Below are 17,012 nucleotides of genomic sequence, written 5' to 3' on the forward strand. Positions count from 1 at the left end.
TTTCCAGGGAAATGGTGAAGCTTCCACCCTCCCCCCAAAGCCTGACCTGGCTTCCGGGAAAACACGGAAATGTGGAGTTGAATCATCCTCCATGTCTTTTCTACTTCTGAGTCCCTCTGGGAGTTGAAGGATTCAGGGGGCTGACGAGCTCCCACTGGGAGCCTGCAGGGTGGGGGCGGGAGGGCTGGAGGCAGTGGGGACCGGAGAGCAAGAGGAAAGGCCTAGAGACAGGCAAGTCCAGGCACCTGAGGCTGGAACAGAGAACCCCACAGTATAGATGCACAGGTGGGCAAAGTGAGCAAAGGGCCTTGAATGACTGGGTGCAGGCCTCAGACCCCAAGCTCTGCACAAGGCCCCTTGGCAAGGCCGTGCCCCCTAGGAAGCCCTTTCTGGAAGCCCAAGGGCTCCAGCGTGAGCACTGGTGACGCCCCTTCATGTATTTCCCTTGGTGCCTGATCCCAACTCCCATAAAATCTCCCCAAAGTGTCACCCAGCCACACACGTGGATACCTCTCTGGGACTGAATTGGTTGATGATGGCCGGGTGACAGCCACCCACAGCCCAGGGTGGGGGGCGCCTGGAGGGATCCGGGCTCCTGGGGCTCCCTGCTACCTGGGCCCACACTGGCCTTCATTAAAAAGGAGTGTCCCACAGGATCCAAACCACCACCCAGCCACTCCTGCCCCAGCCGCTTCCAGTTCTGCTTTTGGGCCGCGTGCTGAGGCCAGCCCCACAAATAAAAGCCATCCTTTTTTTTTTTCCTCTCTCTCTCTCTCTTTTTTTTTTCTAAAAAGGGAGAGAGGCAGCCACAAGATCTTCTAAGAGGCTGTGACATCACGGCCCAGGTGACTGCTGCCCAGCCAATGGGCCAAGGCCGCGAGCTGGCTTCTTGCATCCTGTGAGCTGAGGTTGGGTTGACACCGTGAAGGCCTGGTCCCTCAACCACAGAACCACAAGGCCAGGCCCTCGGCCGCCTTCGGGGGGCCCTGCGCCGGAGCTGGTTGGCTCCCGGTCCTCCCACCCCCGGCCGCCCTCGCACCCACTGAGCTGAGCTCTGACGGGGGCGAGCCTCATTCATTCATTCCCGCGGCGCTCGGTGCTGGGCTGCCTCTGTTCTCACCGCCCCGCGACTCCTGCCCTGGCTGCCGAAGGCCCCTTCCCGCCATCTAATGATACACTCTGCATACGCTTCTGTTGAAAATTTGTGGCGAGACATTCCTGTGGGACCGGGAATCCAAATTCTTGGGTACAAACAGAAACTTACTTTCCTTGGGGATTTTTTTCCTCTCTCGCTCACACACACACTCTCGCGTTCTTTCCTTTTTTCTTTTTCATAGCAGTAGGTGGGGGTGGGGGGGGCAAAAGAGACAAAACGACAAAAAAAAAACAAAAAACAAAAAGCAACTCCCCCCCCCACTTTATTTTCAAAAGTAGCTAAGAAAAAATAAAACAACAGCCAACCAAGTTATCCCAACCCAACCCCCAGAAGGGCTGAAACCTCGCCTTCCTCCGAGCGGGGCATGGCATCGAACAGCATCTTCGATTCCTTCCCGACCTACTCGCAGACCTTCATCCGCGGTGAGTAATGAGCGCCCTTTCGGGTGGGGAGCTGGGGCCAGGCCCCGGACCACGACTCTCCGCTGCCTGCCCCTGGCTGTCTTCAAGGGCCCGGGGTTGGTTACCTAAATCCGCTGGCTTCTGAAAGCCGGAGGTGGGAACTGGGCTTGGTGGCCTCCGTGGTCTCCTGGAGTGGGACATCTTTGTGAAATATCCTCAGCTGGTGGGAACCGTTCGTGGTGGGGGTCATGGATACCACGAGACCTCAAGACCTCAAACACCAGAGCTCTGAGGGTCGTGAGATGGAGAAGACATGGGGGTGTCTCTGTGACCCCATGAGGCTTCCTGCCTCCCCCGTGGAGCTCTGGGCCCTGCAACCCTAGCCCCTGGCCCTCCTGGGGTGCTCAGACTCTCTACCTGGGCTCAGGTAGATACTCAGATTCTCCCATCCCCCAGGGCCCCGGCCGGCTTCTGCCCAGAGCCGCGGAGCAGGCAGGAGGCAAAAGTCTTACACTGGTGGACTCAGAGACCTTCCCAAGGACCTTCCCCTAACTCTGCATTTTCTGAGGAACCCCTGGGACTAACGAAGCAGAGAGAGAAAGGGGTCCAGGCTTTTGTTGGAATGCATGCAGCTCTGGCTGGCCCTGAGCCTGGATCAGAGTTTGGGGAGCAGGCCTCAGGAAGGTTTGTGGATTTGGTCACGGGGAGAAATCAGTTGTTTCTATATATAGCCTAGAGGGACTCAGAGGTCTAAGTTATGTCCCTCAAAAAGGATTTAGTTCCCAGATCCCCCACTGGGAACCTCTGATTGAGGCTAGAACTCAGGGGGAGACTGTTCCTGCTTCTGTCTGGCCCTTCGAGGTGACGTGCCCGGGCCTCACACAACACCTTGTTGCCTTCCTCCTCACTAGTGGGAGCCCAGATGGGGCTGTGGCACCTGAGATCGGGGGTCAAGAGACCCTGAGGCCAAGATCAGTGGCTACCCTGCTGGGCAGCCTTAGACAAGTTACTTAACGTCTCTGTGCCTCAAATGAAGGCCCCTCTGGCTGTGACATTCTGATTGCCTGAGGCTGGGAATGGCCTGTGTGTGAGGACAGGGCCTCGGGGTTGTACACGGGGACGACTTCTCCTCCGGAATAGAGGGATGGAATGGAAGCCAGAACTCCAGGGCTTGGGGGCTAGGCCCTGCCTTTGCTCTGCTGAGGTGGTTAGCTGAGGTGCAGTAGCCGGTCTGACTGTCCGTCTGCCCGTCTGCCTGTCCCGCTGTGGACTGACTCCAAGCCAGTCCTTGGGCAGCCAGCTCTGTGCAGGGACCGAGGCACATTTGAGTGCTTATTGTTCAAAGGCTTCTGCGCGGGCTTGCCTGAGGGCTGGACCCGCTCCCTCCTCCCTGGAGAGGGGCTGAGGCAGGCTGTGTGGCTGCAGTCGGGGGACTGCGTGCGGGAGACGTGGGTTGTGGAGGGCTGCCGTCCCCGTGGTGGGGGCACTCCCGTCAAACCTGCTTGTGGCCGGTGACCAGCAAGAGCCCTGGGTCTGGGAGCCGAGCGCCGTGGGCTCCTTCCTGCCAGCGGCTCCTATTATAACGCTGCTCCCTTTGTAGTCCTGCGAGCTAATTAAAGGCAGTGCTGTGGCAAGAAAATAGGGGTTTATAAAAACCATTTGCTGGGTCTTTGTAATCTGTACTTCTCCCTCCATGAGCAAGATGGAGAAACATTGAGTTCAAAACAAAGGAAATTTAGGAGCCGGGACTAAAGGGCCACCCACCTAGGGTGGGCTCCTGAGAGATGGTAGAGGTGACCCGGAGGGAGAGGGAGGGGACAGCTGGTGGCTTTGGGCTGGCTGCGTGCACAGAGCTGGGAGGCTGCTGCGCAGAGCGCGCTGATCCCTGCAGGGTGATCTGGTAAGCAAGGCTGGGGGGGTGGGGTGCTCTGTTTGCCATCTGAAGCTTTCCCTGAAGTTCCATGTCCTGTCCACACCGTCTGGCCCCCTCTGTCTTGCCCAGTTCTATCCCCCCGACTTCCCACTCACTTAGACGGATCTGCCTCCCAAATTTTGTCTCCAGAGGTTTCCCAATTCTGGCCCCAGAGAGATCCAACCCTGGGGTCCTGCAGCGCTCGCTCCATGCTAATCCAAGCTTAACCTGCTGGGAGCCGGGGACCTTTGCAGACTCTCAGGGAGCCTATGGACTCCTCAGAATCGTATTTTTAAATGCATAAAACAAAATACAAAGAACTATGGAAAAAAAACCCTAAAATCTATAGAAACGCTGTCTTCAAACTATCAAAAAAGCCAGTGCGTGACACCGTGACCACGGGCCTCTCAGTGGCGACGGTAAGGGCCGTGATGCGACGGGGATGGGCATACACAGTACTTCAGGAGAATTGTGACAGCCCTAAGGAGACCGAAGGATGTCCAAAGTCACCTGTGGAAAAAAGATGCTAAACTTTAGCTAGAGGTCAGTGAAAAGAAAGACATCATGTGTTTCCTGCCTGAGTCCATGGAGGCCCTGAATTCAGGCCTACGGTCCTAGTTCCTTAGCTGGAAATGGTAGAGCAAGCGGGTCTCAGGACATCACCACCTCTTGAAAGGTTTTCCAAGTTGGATTCCGGATTCCAGAACTCCTCTCAGTCCTCTGTGATGACGAGGTCTGGGGAGAGCCTGGCATGCGTGCACGTGTGCCGGCCAGGCTGCTGGGTCCATGGGATCCTCCAGGCAAGAATACTGGCGTGGGTTGCCATTTCCTCCTCCAGGAGATCTTCCCGACCCAGGGATCGAGCCTGGGTCTCCTGTGTCCCCTGCAGTGGCAGGCAGATTCTTTACCACTGAGCCACCTGGGAGGATGGGGAGAGCGTGGAGAGGCATTTGATCCCCATCTGAGTCAGAGGGTGAGGAGGGGACGAGAAGAGGGAGATGCTTACCCCACAGAGCTGGCAGACTGATGGCAGAATTCCAGGCACTGAGTGGGTGAAGGGGGCTCCTGGGGTGCAATTCTCCGCCTTCTCCCAACTCTTGGGAGATTCTCCCAAGGATCCTCCTCCGAGGATTCTCCCAGGCAGGAGAAGGGGTATGAATCCTCTCTTTGACAAATGGGGAAGCTGAGGCCTAAGAACACACTGCATGACTATGGGCAAGTCCCGCCCAGTCTCTGGGCCTTGGGGTCCCCACCGGACAAACAGGGCTATGGCTTGGGAATGCCTGAGGGCCTGTCCACAGCCCTTGGAGGGCCAGCACCTTCATTCTGGATCTGCCCATGAGGCCTATCTCTGCACCCTCTGGGGTGTCTTCTTGCAGCAGGCCCCCCCTCATAATACCCCCAAAATGCACCCTCCTCAGGACACTCAGGGAGGGTACCCCTCCAGGGAGGGAACTGGAGGAAATGGGTCTAAACTGCCATGTGCAGGAATCGCAGGGAAGTAAAGGTTTTCCCTGACTCAGTAATTCCACATAAGGTCATCAAGGAGGAGATAATGAGATTCAAGCTGGGTTCTGGAATCAGACACTCCAGGCTCAAGTCCTGCCTCTGCCCTTCAGAGCATCATAGCCCAAGGCAAGTTGCTTCACCTCTCTGTACCTGTTTCCCCATCTGTAAAATGGGAGCGATGATTACACCGACCTCATGGGCTCTGGAGAGAATTAAACAAGTAGGGTACCTGGCACAGAGTAAGCGCTTGCTAAACGCCTTCATTTTTCAAATTATCTTGAGCCTGCCCTTGTGCAGGAGCTCAGCTGCAAGGGTGACTAGGTCAGGCTCTCCACCCTTGAAGAAGTCACAGTCTAGTGTAGAAAGAGATGGGTGAACCGAAAATTGTACCGGGGTGGGATAAATGTTATAACGGACTAAGAACAAGAGGGCTGGGGGATCAGAGAGGGCGACTGGCCAGACAGTTCTCCTGGAGCTGGGCCTTGCAGGCTGAGGAGGTGACCAACGGGGAAAGGATGTCCCAGGCAGGGGGTAAGGTGGGGAAGCAGGAAAGGATGTGATGATGCCAGGAGCCTTCAGGGATGGCTGGGGGGTGCCATGCAGGGTGAGCTGCTGGAAGGGGACTAGGATGGGCCTGTCTGGCTGGGGTTCTCGGAGCAGTGGCGGGCAGTTGACCGACCGACAGCTCTGCCCCTGAAGACAGCTGGAAGGAATGGGAAACGGCCTCTCAGGTGGGAGGCAGGCTTGTGCAGAGGCAGGGGGTGAACAGAATGGCCCTGGGTAGAGTCTGACTCAGAGGTCACCAGACAGTGGGGCAGCTGCTCGGACCAGAGAGGTCACTCACTGTGTCCTTGGCTCAGCTCTAGGCAGTGGGCAAACAACAGGGGACTCTCCCAAGTCCCGGGCACCCCATGATGGTTGGTCACCCCGAGCAGCGTGGCCTTGGAGGCTTCCCCTCCCCCACAGCCCCGGGAGATGAAGGGACTGACCGCCAGCCACCCACACCCACTCCGGCGCTTGCCTGGCGCCACCTCTGCGGAGCCCCTTTGACGGCGGCTCCTGAGGCCGCCCTGCACACGCCCGTCTCCCCAGACCACCCTGCCTGTCCAAAGTACCCCCCAGGCAGGAAGGGCATTCCTGGGAGTCCCCCCACTGGCCACAGGGTCTGGGCGGGCATGAGGCGGCCCCACACAGTGGGACTGTGTGTCCAGGCCTCACCCGTGCCCACGACGGCGGCCGGCGGCCCCCAGCAGCCCTGCTGGTCACATAGAGAGCCCATTGACACCCTGGCCTGGAGGTGGCCGCATCAAAGCTGAGGCCTCCTCAGCTATCCAGGGGGTGGCGGGGAGGGGGGGGAGCTCTCGGGGGAGATGGGGGCCAGGAGTTGGATACCCCAAGCAACAGGGCCTGACCTTCCAGAAGGCTCTGAGAGCAGGAAGGCAGTGGCACCCCCAACCCACCCTGCCCCATCCTCACCTGGGAACCAGTCCGGATGCCTTCATTGACGGGAAGACTGGAGTCCGGGCTCAGGATTCAGTGGGGCAGAAGGATGCTGGTCCTCCGGCCATCTCCTGGAGATGCCTCATCTACAGACCCTTCCTCAAACCCACCAAGCAGGGGGATGCCCCACTGGCAGCTAAGGACCCTCACCCAGTCTTCAAGACTGAGCTCACACATCCCCTCTTGCCAGCAGTATTCCTCAGGACCCTGTGGCCATCAGGGACCCCTGGCCTCCTGGGAGCTTCAGATCCAGGCTGGCCTGGGCCTCAGTCAGTCACTCCTGCCTTGGTGCCCAGTAGCCTGCCTTACCTGCTAGAAGTTAGGGGGACAGGGGGAGGTGGGAAGGAAGGGTTTTACCCCCTCAGTGGATTTGGAGCCCAAGTCTTCCATCCCACCCTCCTTGAAACGGCACGTCCTGGAGGAACACAGCCAGGTTGGGAGCAAGACTGTCCTACCTGGAGACATGGTGAGAAGCAAGCAGTGAGTGAATTCAGGAGAAACGTTGGAGCTGGCAGGCAGAGCACCTCCCACCTTGGTTTATAGATGGGGAAACTGAGGTCCTGAGAGGCGTGTGGTCTTGTGTGAGGCTGGGACACAGCAGGAACACCGACTTTCCCCAGCCACTTGGGGACCAACCTTACACATAGCTCAGGAGTCAGGCCAGGTTGAAGCTGTTAGGTTAGCTGGGTGACCCAACACGTGACTTCAGCTCTTTGAGTGGTTTTCCTCCTCCGTAAGATAGGGCTAGAGCAGTTGCAAGACAGAAGGCCACCCTGCCCTGAAGGCCTGCATGGCACTTGGTCTATAGTGAGCGCTCGCTCAGCACAGCCACCTCCTCAAAACTCTCGGCCCCGTGCCCCGCCCCGTTTGCTAACTTGCCACCTGGCGGACATTCCCACATCTCACCCTCCAGCTCTGTCTCTAACACTGACCCCCTGGTGTTAATGCTGGAGAAGAAAGCGCAGGGAGCCTGTAAGAAGGACCGTCAGGCCCCTTGTCAATGGCTCCAAGAGACGGGGATAGAGAAGAGCCAATATGAAATGCAGTTAGTCACAAGCCCCGGCGGCAGCTAGGTCCCGCCACTTCCTTGCTATGTGGCCACAGGCAAAGTGTGGCCTCTCTGAACTCAAGTTTTCTCATCTGTACAATGGGAAGAACAGTAGCCACCTTAAGGCATGCTGGGTGGGTTAATGAGCTCATGTATATTACATCCTTAATAGAGGTCTTGGCGCAGAGGCAAGACCTCCCCAATTACGGAAATTATGACTATTTAGTGTTCCTGTTCCTCCTGCGCAAGAGTCTGACTCTGAACTGGATGGGGAAGGTGAGAAACCCACCTCTCTTCTCAAGGCCCAGTCTAAAGACCTCCTCTTCTGGGGAGCCTTCCTGGGTTCCCCTCTTCTCCTCTCCAGGCCTCAGGAGTGCCCTGCTCCTGCCCGCACTACCCCCTACCCTCCTCCTGGCAAGGGGGGTGCTCCCGGGAGCAGGTTGGGCTTAGAGGAGGGAGTGGGGGCGGTGAAAGGACCAATGAATGGATGGACCAGCAAGAACCCTCGGGAGGGTTCCAGCTTCTCCGCTTACTTCCTCTTCACCGTCTGGCTCGTTCTTTGAAACAATGCTTGCTGGTGGGAGTCTGAGCTCTCATGTCCAATCGGCACAGCCGTGTGAAGGTTTAGGTTCCTCTTTGGGGTTTTCATTTGCGTCTGGGAAAAGTGTTTTTGGCAAAAGGTTCAGACTTACGTGTGGGCGGAGAGGGCGGATGCCCATAACTTATGATTTGCTGAGGTGACCGAAGTTAGTCCCCCCTAGAACATCTGACTGAAATTCCACCATGGCGTTTGGCCCCTCTGGGGTGAAGGATTGCCCACTGGGCTTTTTTAGAATGCAGGGTAATTTCAGGGATCTGCTCACCTTTGTAAAGAGGAGAACAATGGCTGGGTGTAGAGCAAGCAGAAGACATAAGGGAAGGAAAACTTGGGGCATGCAAATGAACGGGGTGAAAGGAAAGGGGATGGGGAGAAGGGAGGTCCATTTTGGTCATGCCCCTGCCTCAGACTCAACTCGCCCAGGTGCCCTGTGGCTAAAGACAAACACACCACTATGGCCCCAAGAACTGCCCTCCCCCCCGAGGACTTTCCTTCCATCCTCCTTGCCTCCCATAGAGGGAGCCTCCCACCCACAGCTCTGGCCAGCAAGATGCAACAGGGACAAGATGGTTGGAGCAAGGAGTCTCATGTCCTAGGTAGCAAGGGTTCACGGCACTGAGCCTGGTTCTCCCCTATAAGCAGCCATGTCCCCTCCCAGAGGGCGGAGGACATCACCCGTGGGAACAAGTCCGCCTTAGAAAAAAGACGGGAAGGAAAACACGAAAATGCTGTAGTTTGTGCTACATGATGCAATGATAGTGAGGAGCGTTTATTTCTAATTCTTTTGATGATTGTAGGTTTTCCAAAATTTTTAAAATTTTTATTTATCTATTTTTGGCCATGCTGGATCTTCGTTGCTGTGAGTAGGCTTTCTCTAGTTGAGGCAAGCAGGAGCTATTTTCTAGTTGTGATGTGCAGGCTTCTCATTGCGGTGGCTTCTCTCGTTGCAGAGCATGGCTTCTGGGGCGAATGGGCTTCAGTAGCTGCAGCATGTGGGCTCAGTAGTTGTGATTCCCGGGCCCTAGGACACAGGATCAATGGTCTTGGCGCACAGGCTTGGTTGCTCTGGGGCATGTGAGATCTTCCTGGATCAGGGATCGAACCCAGGTCTCCTGCATTGGCAGAAGGATTCATTACCACTGAGCCACCAGGGACACCTGGTTTTCCAAAGTTTCAAACGTTGAATACGTATTGCTTATAGAGGGGATAACTTTAGTTTTTCAAAACAAAGAAGAGGAAGGGGCAGCCCCGCCCTGCTAGGAGCAGGTGAACTGGGTCCCCTGTCAGTCGGGGTTGCAGCGTGGGGTTGGTCTGCTCCCGCCCAGCCAAGACCCCACTGGCCGGCCCTGGTCTCTGTTCCTCTCCCCACGCCCCTTGCCTGTCGCCTTCCTCCTGGTCTCTCTCCCACCTGGCAGTGGAGCGAGGGTCTGTCCTGGGCCAGGCAGAGCCGTACACATAACAGGTGCTCAGGAAATGCTAGTGGCCTGTACCGTGGCCCCAGTCTGAAGACAGGTTCCCTGGGGAGGGCTGGTGTCCCTCGATTCTCCCATGCCCAGTGCCCAGGACCTGGGTGCGATGTGGGCCAGGTGGTGCTGTTCAGTGGACATTTGCTGAGTACCATCTGCACTCCAAACACTGTGCTGGGCACTGAGGATTCAGGTGCGGACCAAACAGACAATGTTGCCTGCACTCCTGGAGCCTGGTGATGTATGGAATGAGTTTTTCTCAGGAAAATGCCCCAGTGAGAAAGGCCAGCACCTCTTTGGCTGATGCCCTTCCTATCGATATAGAATCTCAGCCTCCTGGGATTTCTGTAAATCTTCCCATGACCCCATTGAATCCTCATCACAGCTCCGTGTGCTGGGCACCACTACCTTCATTGCACAGATGAACAAACAGAGGCAGACCGACAAGTGACGGGCTAAAACTAACATTTCATAGAAGAAAGACCCTAAGGAAAGGAGACGGGAACCATGTTTGTTAATGACTTGCTATGCCAGGCACTGTGGGAGCTCCCATTTTAGTTAATCAGTTAATCTCTAATCCATGTAGTAGGTGTGAAAAAGTTTTACAGATGAAGAAACTGAGGCCCAGCAAAGGGAAGTAACTAACCCAATGTCATGCAGCTAGTAACCACCAAAGCCCAAATTCACATCAGAATCTGTCTGATATCAAAGCCAAACCAACAAAAGTCTCCTTTCTACCTGGCAGACATCTCTTCTTTAAGGTCTCAGCTTACCACCTCCATGGAGGCCTCCCTGATTCCTCCAGGCAAGGTGATCCATATTCTCTTCTGTGCTACTAGAGTACCTTCAGGCCCTTCTCACATACTTCCAGGCTTCCCAGAAAGGATAGGATCTGGGATAGCCAGATCTTGGAAGGGAGGATCATTGGTGTTCCAGGCAGAATAAATGGCATCAGCAAAGGTATGGCAGCAGGACCTTGTAGAGACACTTGCTAAGAGACGAGAGGGCCTGGGGAGTCCTGCAGCAATGTGGAGGGAGAAGATGCTAGAAGGAAGGTAAGCCAAGCCTAGAGCTGGGCATGGCCTTCAAGGCAGTGGGGTCCAGGCAGGATCCGAGTGAAGCGGTGATGTGGGGCACAGCATCCCGTGATGCACCGGGCTGCTGTCTCTGAAATAGGCCAGTGTAGATGTGCGCCTTGAGCTCCTGTGTGTGAGTAGAGACCACAGGGGCCCTCCTGCACCCGCTTGCAAGTCCTATTTTTATCACTCTCTAGACACACATCTTAGTAACTAAAGCAAACTTGTTCTCAGGCACGTAGAGTGCGCCATGGATGGGCTCGTCTGTGGTCTGACGAGGACAAGTCGATGGTTCAGAGCAGCCAAAACGAGACCCATTCCGGGGAGAATCCCGGGACCGGTGCCCATGGAACAACTTGCAGGGCACAGTGCAAAAGGAGAATGCAGGGCCCCTTGTTCGAAAACCATTAAGAATTTAAGGATGGCAAGATACCGAGCATGAAACCAAGAGTGGGGCTCTTCTTCTTTTTAAAAAATATTTATTTATTTATTTTTGGCTGCACTGGGTCTCAGATGTGGTGTGCAAGCTCAGTGGTTGCGGGCACAACCAGCTTAGTTGCTCCGAGGCATGTGGGGTCTTAGTTCCCCGACCAGGGATCGAACCCGAGTCCCCTGCACTGGAAGGCAGATTCTTAACCACTGGACCACCCAGTGGGAAGTCCCAGTGGGGGCTCTTCTAAACAAGGGACCCTGTGTGACTGCTTGGCCTGCATGTCCGTGAAGCCTACCTCCCTAGAACAGGAGGGACCTGCCCTGAGCAGGAGGGACCCTGGGCTGAAAATGAACCTCTGTCTGCTTTTCCTTCTTGTGCTTCATTCCTTTGACTTGTACAGGCTTCCATTCTTCATGCGTCCACAATTTTAAAAATAATAATAAACTAAGTCTTATGTAAGCACATCCCTTGAAGCTTTTAGAACCAGCAAGAACTTTAGGGAAAACATGAATTCACCAAATGCCCACCCCTCCTGCATTTTAGGTTGCAGATCACCTGAAGGACTTAGGAAATGTAAAAATAAACTCTGTAATCTCAACACCCAGAGAAAACCGCTATCATTCAGTGTATTTCGGTCTAGACTCTTTTCCCCTGTGTCTGTTTTTTTATGACATATTCAAGAACTTCACCAAATATATTGATAATCAGTATGATATATGTTGGGATATGTCTTGCAAGAGTCTAGAGTGACGCTATTCCATAGAACTTTCTGCGAAGATGAAAATGTTCTGTCTCTATAGGCTGACGCTGCAGCCACTCACTGCGTGTGAATACTGAATGCTTGAAATGGGCTGGCCCAGGTCCACAATGAGTCTGAATAAAGGACTGAATTTTTAATATTATTTTACCTTAACTATTTTTATTTAAATAGCACATGTTGGGCCATCTAGAAGAATATATGTGCCCAACTGTCAACCCACATTATCTCTTGAGGTGAGGTTATGAAGTTTTTCATTTTCCAACTCAAAATGTTTGAAAAGTTTTATACTCAACCATCATGAACTGCTTTTTGTAAGCAGAAGAAAGCTGCTGAAGATTTAAGTTTGTAATATATTCAGTGCTATGGCAGGGAGGCTTTAGATTTTTAAAAGCATATCACCAGGGAAGATCAATCCTGGAAGAATGAGATCTATTTTTATTTTTCCTATCAATGTGCAAGAGAAAGAATGTGGGATTTAGAATCAGAAGCTGTGGGTTTGCCTCCTGTATCTGCCACTTACTGGCTGTGTGGCCATTTAACCTCCGTGAACCTCAATTTCCTCATCTGTAAGATGGGGATATTGATGCTACTGACCTTGCCAGGATGCTGTGGGGACTGAATCAGACAGTGATGATGAGAACCCAGGGGACCAGCTGAGCAGTGGAAGCGAGTTACTGAAGATGATTTCCGTAGAGGTGGAACCGCTCACTCATCTCTGTGGGGGGCACTGCTCACATCTCTGCCATTTCCTAGAAACCAGGAAATGAGGGGGACACCTCCCAACGTGTGTTCGGCAGATGTCATCAGGTGCCGAGCAGAAATGAAGGGGGCTCATAAAAAGGAACAAAATAACCCCACTTGCAGCAACATGGATGGGCGCAGAGATTGTCAGACATATTAGAGTAAGTCAGACAGAGAAAGATAAATATCGTATCATATGTGGAATCTAGAAAAATGGTACAGTAAGTTATTTGCAAAGCAGAAATAAAGTCACAGATGTAGAAAACAAACTTCAGGTTACCGGGGGGGTGGGGTGGGGGTGAATTGGAAGATTAAGTTTGGTGTGTATACACTGCTGCTGCTGCTGAGTCACTTCAGTCGTGTCTGACTCTGTGTGACCCCATAGACGGCAGCCCACCAGGCTCCCCCGCCCCTGGGATTCTCCAGGCAAGAACACTGTTGACTAATGAGAACCTACTGCACAAGGAACTCTACTCTGCTCTGTGGTGACCTAAATGGGAAGAAAAGGAATCTAAAAAAGATTGGAAATATTATATATATATATATATATATATATATATATGATTCACTTTGCTCTACAGCAGAAACTAGCATAACACTGTAAAGCAACTATAGTCCAATTAAAATCAATCTAAAAAGAAAAAGAAATGAAGGGGACTCTGTGACCAAATAAGATAGAGAATAACTGTACCAACCAGTGCTCCTCTGAGGGTTTTGTGGAGGACTTTACAGACTTTTTTTTTTTTTCAGACTTTGATATGCTAACAAACACTGGCCTCTCAAAGGAGCTGGTGCGCTGAGAGCCCACTTAGGGAAAAGTTGCTCTCGGGACAGCTGTTAAATCCATCATAGCTGCGGGTGCTGTGGGAGCAGAGAGTTACCTTCTCAAGGACCTAGGAAATTACGTGAAACTTGAAAGGGAAATTTGCTGGATCCTAAATACAAAACGGAAAGTACAAAATTGGAATCAATAAATGTAAAATTGTCTAGCATTCTCCAGGCCAGAATACTGGAGTAGGTAGCCTTTCCTTTCTGCAAGCATAATTGTCTAGAAAATATAAATTATGACAATTCTTAAAGAGTCATATTAGTATCAGACACTTACATGACCCTTACTATATGCCAGGCACTAAGTGCTTTGCTCTCTTAATCCTTGAAAGTGAAAGTGAAGTCACTCAGTCAAGTCCGACTCTGCGACCCCATGGACTGTAGCCCACCAGGCTCCTCCTTCCATGGAATTTTCCAGGCAAGAGTACTGCAGTGGGTTGCCATTTCCTTCTCCAGGGGATCTTCCCAACCCAGGGAGCGAACCCGGGTCTCCCGCATTGTGAGCAGATGCTTTACCATCTGAGCCACCAGGGAAGCCCCTCTTAATCCTCACAACCCTACAAAACAAATACTAGTATTAAGCCCGTTTTATGCGTGAGACTACTGAAGCCCAGAGACATTACACCGCCTGCCCAGGACCATCCAGCTGAGGCTCAAACCTGCACCTGGAGCCTGTGCGCCTCACCATAGCACGTGGGCTCTGAGTTACTAACAACTGAGGTTTTCCCGGATAAAGGACCAGCCCTCGGCTTCCGCCGGCCTCCTTCCTGGGAAAGGCTGGTGGCACTTGCACGAGCCTAGCCAATCAGAGTCGGCTCTGCTGCTTTCTCGCTGGTGAGTCATTAGCTCGCTGGGTTGCAGTTTCCTCATCTGAGAAACAGGCCAGCGGTCATTGGAGGACCCACATGGGGAGGTTTGTAAAACATAGCCCGTGGTCTACGGAGAAGGCACTTGATGGATGGCGGTCTTCTCCTTCATCAGTGCATAGTTGGGGAAACTGAGACACGGAGTGGTGGGAGCCCGGAGGTGGGGGAAGTTGAGCCAAAGGTGAGCTCAGAGAGCACTCCCAAGAGCCAAGCCAAAGTTCGATGGCTGACCCAGATCCGCAAAGGGCTCCTTTCCCATTTGGCAGGGAGAGACCCTGCTGCCCCTCTCCTAAGAGCACTCTGAGCCCTTCGGTGGGGGCCTCTCCCCCCGGGCTCCTCTCCCTGGAGTCCCTCCCACCTGGTACAGGTTCTGTGTGATCCAGCACTGTGCCCCAAGCCTCCTGCCTAGGCATCTTGCAGCAATCCTCTGGAATTTTCTATTTCGGTCCCCCATGTGGGGTGAGCCGCACACACAACATGCTTCTACCCCAGTTCATGGACCTCTTGCTTGTCCAGGGGAATATTCCTCTGCCCCAAGTCACCTCTGAAATTGTGGGCTCAGCACTTGATGTCACTCTGAGATCACAAGCGGTTGGTATTTTTGTCCCCATTTTGCCGAGGAGGAAAGTAAGGCCCAGAGAAGTGAAGACACTTGTCTACATTCACATCATGTGTAAGGGGTGGAGCTGGAGTTGGATGCCAGGCTCTGCTCCCCACTGCCACGGGGTCCCCCATGGGCACAGCCCAGGGCACAAAAGGCAGCTCCTGAGTGCACATTCTGGATACACACCCCACACTCCCTCCAGCACCCCTGCATGTCAGGGGCTTTGTTGCTGGGGTAGAAGTTGAATGACTGAGCTGGGGCCCTCCCTCAGGCAGGGCCAGCTTCATGGGCTGTAACCCATGGGATGGCGCAGCGCTCCAAATTCAGAAGGTCCCCACACTTGTGTTTCATGCTCCACAGTTGCCTCTTGACATTCCTAATAACCCTATCCTTGGCTAAAAGGGGCTGCTGCAGGGTACACGCCAGCTCAGACTCCAGGGTGGCCCCATGCTCTGAGTGGAGGCTTGCCATTCAGCCGAGGCAGGATGGAAGCTGGGCTTCTCTGCCCCCTGCCCCAGGTTGGGGGCACTTGGCCCAGAGTGGTGGGCCTGGGGCATTGGATGGGCTCCTGAGGGTCTCCCTGCCTGAGCAGACAGTGGGACGAGTGAGGCAGGCACCTGGCCTCGCCTTTGGACACATCGTGGCCCTCCTCGATAAGATCACAGAGGCCCCAGCTGACGAGGCGGCACTACAGCTCAGTCAGCGACACTGGGTTGGGGACCAAGCTGTGGTCTGTGCCCATCTGGGGCTCCGTTTAGGGCCTGCCTTGTTCACAGCCAGGTCCCCAGTGGTGAGCTAGGTTTGATTCCCAGGAGGGCTCAGTAAATACCTCTGGAGGAACGAATAAAACAACACAGTTTTCCCAGAGGAGCCAAGCCCTGGATCCCAACCCTGGGATGATCTGCACTTTCAAATTAGCCAGCCCTGGCTCTGAATCTTAGCCCTGCTACTTGCTCCCCATGGGATATATGTAACCTCCCTTTCATACAGTTTCCTCATGTGGACAAGGAGGAAAATAACAGTTCAGACAATTAACCAAGACAATACTTCAAGTGCTTAGCTCTGCCCGCAGCCCTAGTGAAATGCTCAGGGTGTGAGAACTAAGATGATTATATCAAAAAGCTCTGCCAACTCCTTCCTCCTCAAAGATGCACGGTATTTACTCTGATGCTAAGATTTCCAGCTTTAACATTTTTTGGGTGGTTTTTCTGTATTTCTCCAATGTTTTCATTGCACTCATATTACTTGTATCACAGGGACGGGGTGTGTTATATAAGGCACTCAATTAATGTTGCTCAGACAGTGAAGAATCTGCCTGCAATGCAGAAGACTTGGGTTTAATCCCTGGGTCTGGAAGATCCTCTGGAGAAGGGAATGGCAACCCACTCCAGCATTCTTCCCTAGAGAATTCCATGGACAGAGGAGCCTGGTGGGCTACACAGTCCATGGGGTTGCAAAGAGTTGGACACGACTGAGCGACTTCCCCAGCTGCTCAGTGGGAAAGACTCTGCCTGCCAGTGCAGGAGATGCAGGAGACACATGTTCGATCCTTGGGTCAGGATGACCCCCTGGAGGAGGGCCTGGCAACCCACTCCGGTATTCTTGCCTGGAGAATCCCATGGACAGAGGAGCCTGGCGGGCTACAGTCCCTGGCGTCGCAAAGACAGAGCTGAGAGATTGAGCACAAGCGACTAACACAATTAACGTTATTTATTAACAGTATTGTTTGAAACAGACAATAAGGAGGAGGTAAGTCAGAGTCAGCTGCCTGCAGGCATTCACTGGGGTCCCAGCTCCTTGGGGCCCTGATGGCATTTGGGGGCTGTGCCTTCACCCACATGCACCCCTCCCCCACAGTAACCTCCCCCACAGATGCCACTGTTTCCCGTGATCCATCCCCCACGGGCACACCTTCCCCACATGTACCCCTCCCTCACTTGTGCCCCTCCCCACCTGTACTCCTGCTTTTCAGGCGCCCCCCCCCCCCCCACCCACATGCCTCCCACCTTCGTGTTAGCCCAGCCCTAGTCCAGGGCTCTGGGTAGGAGCTGTGGGTGTGGTCAGGCCACCGTCACAAGCTGCCCCAGTTCAGCAGCCGAAGTCTGGCACCCCCC

General features: G+C 53.9%; 1 protein-coding gene across 1 annotated transcript in view; it reads left to right on the top strand.

Annotated features, from left to right (window-relative positions):
• Positions 1-1,169: 1,169 nt before the first annotated feature.
• The window catches only part of RUNX3 (RUNX family transcription factor 3), a 63,890-nt gene continuing 48,047 nt past the window's right edge, over positions 1,170-17,012 (top strand). Inside the window, exons 1-2 of the mRNA XM_052635659.1 lie at positions 1,170-1,246; positions 1,487-1,578. Coding sequence (XP_052491619.1) covers positions 1,170-1,246; positions 1,487-1,578 — 169 coding nt within the window. The remainder of the gene's footprint in view (positions 1,247-1,486; positions 1,579-17,012) is intronic.

Source organism: Budorcas taxicolor, chromosome 2, assembly GCF_023091745.1.
Source record: "Budorcas taxicolor isolate Tak-1 chromosome 2, Takin1.1, whole genome shotgun sequence".
Lineage (NCBI taxonomy): Eukaryota > Metazoa > Chordata > Mammalia > Artiodactyla > Bovidae > Budorcas > Budorcas taxicolor.